Raw genomic sequence first — 6,666 nt, 5'->3', positions numbered from 1 at the left:
AGATGAAGTAAAACGAAACACAAAACGCATTAATGCGGAGAACACACAGGGCGTACCGCGAAATAGACTGTTCGTTAATTACATCACAAGCGTATGCTACACGTGGGAAAAGTATGCACGTACGAAATCCGCGCGCGATGTGCACGGGAAAGACGTTGATGCTACTTATGGGTATGTTTTCGTGCGGGGCACAAAAAGAGTTCATTTGCCCACGCGATGGGGACGTGTACAAATGAGCACGTACGCACGATCACAGGGGTGAAGGAAGAACCAAATAAAAACACACACGAGGGGTACACATGTATGTTACACATATATGCCCGCGTAGGCTTGTGTGCGTAGGGGGCGCTCTTAAACAGGGATTGCAACGAATTGCGGGGCATATAAAAGGTTTGCGCTTTTTTTTTTTTTTTTTTTTTTGGGCGCAAAAATAGCCACGCGAGCGTAAGCAGGCTATTGCAGGTGGGAGTCCACTCACGCGCAAATATGTAGTGCATGCAGATGCGGGTACACACCTATACACAGGTATGCATAAGCACGTGAATACACTACGGACGACGCGAAATGGGCCAAAACTACAACTGCCTTCGCGCACAGGCGTAGGTATGCACCTCTACATGAACAACGACACGTCAATTGGTACACACGGGTGAAATGTCGTACGCAGCGATGTGAGTTAATTAGTCCATGGGGAATGGGGGAAAGGAGAAAAAGTGTAAAGAAAGAAATGGCGAAATGGTGAAGTGGCGAAGAGGCGACGTGGCGATATGGCAGGAACTGCCCTCTCACGAAACATGGGCGTGCACAAGTAGCACACACACGATAAACGTATCATGTAGATCGCCTCGCTGTGCTGGTGCAGAGGTACATATAAACAAGCACGTACAATTCATACGTGGGGATGTGCTAACTGGTGGTGGGGGGTTACACAATAAGAAGGCAACACGGGGAATAAATACATAAATGCATAAGAAAGTGATGCAGTGGGATTAAAAAAAGAAACACTCAAGGGTAGCACAAGCGCGCCTGTGTACTTGGCATACGCACATGTATAGGCGGGCACATTCGAGCATATGCTTCCACATACATGCATATGAAGGCACATACACATAATGTACGCGTACGCATAAGCGCAAGCGCGCGGGGCACGCAGCTACATGTTTTATGATTGTGTGAAGCTGCTTAGCTGCAAGCTTGCACGGGGAACAAGCAGGCAAAAAAAAAAAAAAAAAGTAACACGAGTGTGAAGGGGATGTAACGGTGGATACGACTTCGAAGGCAAATGCTTCGTTACGTTGACTGTTTCTTCCCCTCGGCTGGCGAAGAGTACGCGAAGCACGAAACAGGGGGGGGTAGGTACGCAAAATGAAACACAAACTGGTGAGAAAAATTACGCTAAAAGGCTTTGCGCGTTTTAACTTAAACGCAATAAGGGGCGTTCGGATGTTCACATTTTTGTCACGTGAAAGTTGGTCACTTGGTGTTTTGCCACGTGAAAGTTGGTCACTTGGTGTTTTGCCACGTGAAAGTTGGTCACTTGGTGTTTTGCCACGTGAAAGTTGGTCACTTGGTGTTTTGCCACGTGAAAGTTGGTCACTTGGTGTTTTGCCACGTGAAAGTTGGTCACTTGGTGTTTTGCCACGTGAAAGTTGGTCACTTGGTGTTTTGCCACGTGAAAGTTGGTCACTTGGTGTTTTGCCACGTGAAAGTTGGTCACTTGGTGTTTTGCCACGTGAAAGTTGGTCACTTGGTGTTTTGCCACGTGAAAGTTGGTCACTTGGTGTTTTGTCACGTGAAAGTTGGTCACTTGCTTTTTTTGCCACGTGAAAGTTGGTCACTTGGTTTTTTTGTCACTTGGCGTTTTTCTTGACGCTTTGTGACTTGGCTATTTTTTTTCCATTTGCTGTTTCGAAACACTTGACATATGGAAGTATATTTCTTAAGTGCGAACGCATGAAGCGTGGAAAAAAAAAAAAAGAAAAGAAAAAAGAAAGGATAACTTAGAAGGGTGTTTTTTTTATTTTTTTTTTTTATTTTTCATATGTTACATTTAGGGTATATGGTAAATTAGAACAAGTGTTAAAAGGGCACGCGGGAAAATGTACGCGGAGGTATGCGTCGTGCCAGCGTACTCGCGGCGTTTATAAGGGGGGATGCATAATACACGGTTTTTACCGCTCGCGCGCGTACCAGCATACGTAGGTATGCGGTGGTACGTATGCACGGTCGGCCCACGAATGGCGGTTTAACTTATGCTACACTTGGGGAAAAAAGAAGTCGAAACGTACGAACTTTTTGTATGCACGCGCATACTGCGTAGCCAGCCGCGTTGGCCCCGCGCGGAACCGAGTCCGGCGGGGGGCGGGGGAAAAGGAAAAAAAAAACGCCTCCTTATCAAAAGGGGGGGTACGCAGCGGGGTATAAGCAGCAGGGTATGTAGCTTGGTATTACGTATATATTGCAGGATGGCACTTCCCTAACAAGCGCAATTAAGTACATACTTTTATATGCGTGGCCGGTGGCATACGCTTTTTCATCTGCTGCACGACTGCGCCCCGCTGTAGCCCGGGGCAGGGCAATACGACTGGCCCCCCCAAAAAACGCCTGTATGTGCAAAAAAAAATTATGTAGAATGTATGCGGCACGCCGCAAAATAAACGCTTAACGGAAAAAGGTATGCCAAAAGTAGCGACCACAGCGAGGAGGCGGGGGTACCTCTCCACACTTGTGACAGTTGGGAAATACGTATCAAAAAAAAAAAAAAAAAAGCGAAAATGGCTATGCGTGTTTGCGCATACCGCGTGATGGTGAATACGCACGTTTTGTCAATTCTGGAGGAGCGACAAAGGGTGAAAACGACAAACGCAGGGAGGTGAACGTGGACGTAAACGTGAACGTTCACGTGAACATAATTTTCACCCCCCGTCTCTTTGCCAAAATTGTCGACAGATAATGTCGTAAACAATTCGCAGCTGTTGCGCGTAGGGGAAAAAATATCCTCCTTTTCACCCCCTCGAAAAATTCCCCAATTTTGGGCTACTAGCCATTTGGCTTTTTGGCTGTTTGGCTATTTGGCTGTTTATTATGAACACCTCAAAAAAAAAAAAAAAAAAAAAAAAAAAAAATATTCCAAGTTGTTCCCCCCTATCACCAAAAGGGCTACATGTACGACATATATGTTCTGTCGCCAACACTTTGAGCAGAGGGGGCACCAAAAAAAAAACTGTTTTACATTTGCGAGAAAAAAATGGATTGAAGGACGGCCAAACAATAAATGGTGGTGATGATGATGGCCAATTCGGCCGTAAGGCAGTCGTCTTACCCTGCGGTGGTTATTGGCAACCCCCACGAGTCGCGTTCACACAGAATGAATTTCCCTCGCTCGGTGAAAATGTTTTGCCACACTCTCTGCGAACGCTCCACTAGTGTGTTTTTACTCCCGTAAGAATATCCCCTTTTTGCGAGTACCATTCTGTAAAAAAAAATGAACCATGGTTGAGATTGCCCGCGCGAGGGCAGCTCTGCCCATTTACGTGTTGCGTTAAAGGGAGAAGCGGATAAAAATCAGTTCCTCTACTTAACGATTTGATAGGAAAAACGATTAGCAGGTAAAATGGTGATGCGTTTATGTGTGTGTTACGGTGGGGGGAATACCAACAGCTGCTGTCCTCAAAGGTGTGTGCGTCGGTTTGTGCCCACAATAGGGCGGCTTCACCGTTGTAGTTGGTTCTTTTTCCTTCTTGCACGAATAAGGGGTTGGCGCTCCGCGGTTAGCAGCACGAGCAGCTGCATCCCGTAGGAGTTTCCCCATGGAGTAGTGCCCCCCACGGAGAATTCTGGCCAAGTGCCATTGCGCAAGCTGGACGATCATGTTGGAAGGGAAGATCAATTCCGCACACCGTCTCTGTGGGTCTACATATACATGTACACACACGGTGCATATTTTACTAATCTGGGGATCTCCCAGGGGGTAAATTTTTACATTTCACAAAAGGTGAAGAGTTGGCGGATTAATTAAAAGGGCAACAAAATCAGCATAAGGAGGGAGAAATAGTTCAACAAATTGGTAAACAAATGGGCAGGCAAGGATGTAGCACTCCACGAATAAGTTAAAAAAAAGGAAAGCGGAACATCTATGTGAAGCACTACCCCTGAGGAGAAAGCAAAGTCCTCAAAATTGTGTTCTACATGGGAGCAACATATGATACACCCCGCTGGAGGTACTTATGGCTCAGAGCGGGTCACGTGCAGATTTGCTCATAAGGAACTGCATCCAACATTGTGTGTGCAGCTAAATAGGCAAAAAAAAAGGCACCACAAAAAAAGGATCAACAAAAAAAAGCATAACACAGCAGAAGGGTAAATAATACAACTGGGGAGTGCAAACGATTCTTCAAGCGGGGAAAACGCGCAGGGGTGTACCGAAAGTTGCGCGGCACTTCCCCCCAGTTTGCCGCTATCCACCGCTATCCGCCGCTTCCCGCCGCTCCCCCGCTTCACCTCAGAAGAGGTCGGCCCGCTGGTAAAGGACCGAGTTCCCCAGCGTGTCCACGGGAAACATATGATGGACGGCCCTCAAGTCAGCGTTGTTGGGGAAGTGGAAGAAGGTCACCACGCAGGAGTTAATTTCTTTGCTCTTCTCGACCAAAACTAAGTGGGAGGCGTTCCTAAAAATTATCATGTGGCAATTGATGAAAAATTTAGACGTGTTCTTAAAAACGTGGACGCTACAGATGTTGTCTTTCTCTCCACAGAGAATCAAAACGGGTATATGGTTCAGTCCCACCTCTTTGAATATGTCATGGGCGCTCCACATTTTTAGGTTGTTAATGCAGCCCAGTATTGAGTGCGTGATGTTTTTCTTCACAAACGCCTGCCACATGATTCGGTTGTACAGGTAGTCTGACGCGTCGTTATCGGAGTCCTCTTGGGGGTCCTGCTGGCGCGGTTGGCCGGGCGCGCCGTTGGGGGGATCATTGGGGGCACCCTTGGAAGGATCGCTGGAGGGATCATTGGAGGGATCGTTGGAGGGATCGTTGGAGGGATCGTTGGAGGCACCCTTGGAGGAGTTTCTTGAGTCACTTCTCTTTCCCCCTGTGTTGCGCCCCTGCGAAGCGCGCTTAAAATTCTTCTTCGAAATAAAACAGGGCAACATGAAAAAGGACGAAATGTTGATGAGGCAGGGGAACAGCTTCAGAACCTTCAGGGCAAAGGGCTTTTTCTCCAAAATGCCAACGGGGGATATCAAAATGATTTTCTTCACCTGTTGTATGTACTTCTTCGCAAAGCTGATGGCAATTACGCAGCCCATAGAAAAGCCTATCAGATAGAAATCTTTGTGTAGCAAATTCAAATGGGTCAGCAGTTCCTCCGTCTGCGTTAAAAAAAAGTTTATTCCGTAGGTCTTCTTTCGGTGATTATATTTCGGGCAGGCAGATAATCCATGCCCATACAGATCAAAGTTCAGGACCTGGAATTTATATTTGACTAGCGTTTTTTGTATATCTAGGAAGGTTAAGTTTGTTCCGTTCAGTCCGTGAAAGGTTATCACGAGCGTCCCTTTTTTGTTTCCCTTCAAATCATAATTTATAATTCCGTACTTGCCGAAAAAGACCTTCCTGTACACGAAGGGGCACTTGATGTTTTTTTTTTTGAGGTACCTCGGCACTTTGTATACCACGAAGTTGTTTTGCTCAGCGGTTTGGCTGGCAGGGTGGTGAGCCGGCGGTTGCTCGGATGGCTGCACTGATGGCTGCGCTGATGGCTGCACTGATGGCTGCACTGATGGCTGCACTGATGACTGCGCCGGTTGGTTGGCCTCCTGACGCGCCTCCTGACACACATCGTCCCGCTTCGCTCTTCGTTTCATCCTGCTTATAATCCTGCGCCTAAAGTTCCATTTCTTCTTCCTCGCGCTTTCTTCGCCCTTCTCTCCCAGGTTGGCCTCTACACACGCGTTCTTATCCACACTGGAGGGCAACACAGCGGCGCTACTCTCATTCGACTCCTCCATCAGGACATGCGAGTGCGTCTCGACGTTTACAATTTCGTCCCTCCGCGGGTTGTACGCGAAGTAGCTGTAGCTTCTGCGGTTGCGGGGTCCGCGGCTGGGGCTTCCATCGTAGAGGCTTCCACTGCTGAGACTTCGGCGGCTGTGGCTTTCACGGTTGAGGCTTCCCCAGCTGAGACTTCCACTGATGAGACTTCCCCAGCTGAGACTTCCACTGCTGAGACTTCCACTGCTGAGACTTCCACTGCTGATTCTTCCACGGTTGGGACTTCCCCAGCTGAGACTTCTATCCCCTTCTCTCCACTTCTCCTCGTTCGCGTCGCCCGCGTGCCAACCATCCCTTGTTCTAATTATGCTTTTCAGCGCGAGCAGATATTTTCTTTCCCCCTTTGTTGGGTATCCCTCTGGAGGTGTTTCCTCGGAGCTGTTTGTCGCTTCGTCCGTTGTGAGCACTTGGCTCTTTTCTCGATCACCATCCGTTGGTTTTGTCTCCTTTTTGTTTAATACGAGGAGGGGATATCTATCATTCTGTTTTTTCTCTCGTTTTTGCTTCTTTTTTTCTTCCTCCTCTGCGCCCTTCGAAGTGGTTCCTACATTAGCAGCGTCCTCTTCACTTGTCATTTTGAGTAGAGCGGTTGGTCTTTCCGTTTCTTCCG

At 47.7% G+C, this 6,666-nt stretch overlaps 1 protein-coding gene across 1 annotated transcript, besides 8 other annotated features; it reads right to left on the bottom strand.

The window, feature by feature from the left end:
• Positions 1-39: 39 nt before the first annotated feature.
• Positions 40-75: a microsatellite.
• Positions 76-1,305: 1,230 nt separating this feature from the next.
• Positions 1,306-1,326: a microsatellite.
• A 124-nt stretch (positions 1,327-1,450) lies between these two features.
• Positions 1,451-1,474: a microsatellite.
• A 657-nt stretch (positions 1,475-2,131) lies between these two features.
• Positions 2,132-2,153: a microsatellite.
• A 34-nt stretch (positions 2,154-2,187) lies between these two features.
• Positions 2,188-2,212: a microsatellite.
• A 718-nt stretch (positions 2,213-2,930) lies between these two features.
• Positions 2,931-2,952: a microsatellite.
• A 522-nt stretch (positions 2,953-3,474) lies between these two features.
• Positions 3,475-3,495: a microsatellite.
• A 1,006-nt stretch (positions 3,496-4,501) lies between these two features.
• Positions 4,502-6,631, bottom strand: PVX_089050 (aminopeptidase, putative; the record flags this gene model as incomplete). Its single annotated transcript, XM_001614851.1, has 1 exon — positions 4,502-6,631. The coding sequence occupies one exon, from the start codon at positions 6,629-6,631 to the stop codon at positions 4,502-4,504; it is 2,130 nt and encodes a 709-aa protein (XP_001614901.1).
• Positions 4,925-4,950: a microsatellite.
• Positions 6,632-6,666: the final 35 nt, after the last annotated feature.

This window comes from Plasmodium vivax, chromosome 5 (genome assembly GCF_000002415.2).
Source record: "Plasmodium vivax chromosome 5, whole genome shotgun sequence".
Classification (NCBI taxonomy): Eukaryota; Apicomplexa; class Aconoidasida; order Haemosporida; family Plasmodiidae; genus Plasmodium; species Plasmodium vivax.
The sequence above is the reverse complement of the archived record's forward strand: the minus strand, read 5'-3'. Positions and strand labels throughout refer to the sequence as shown.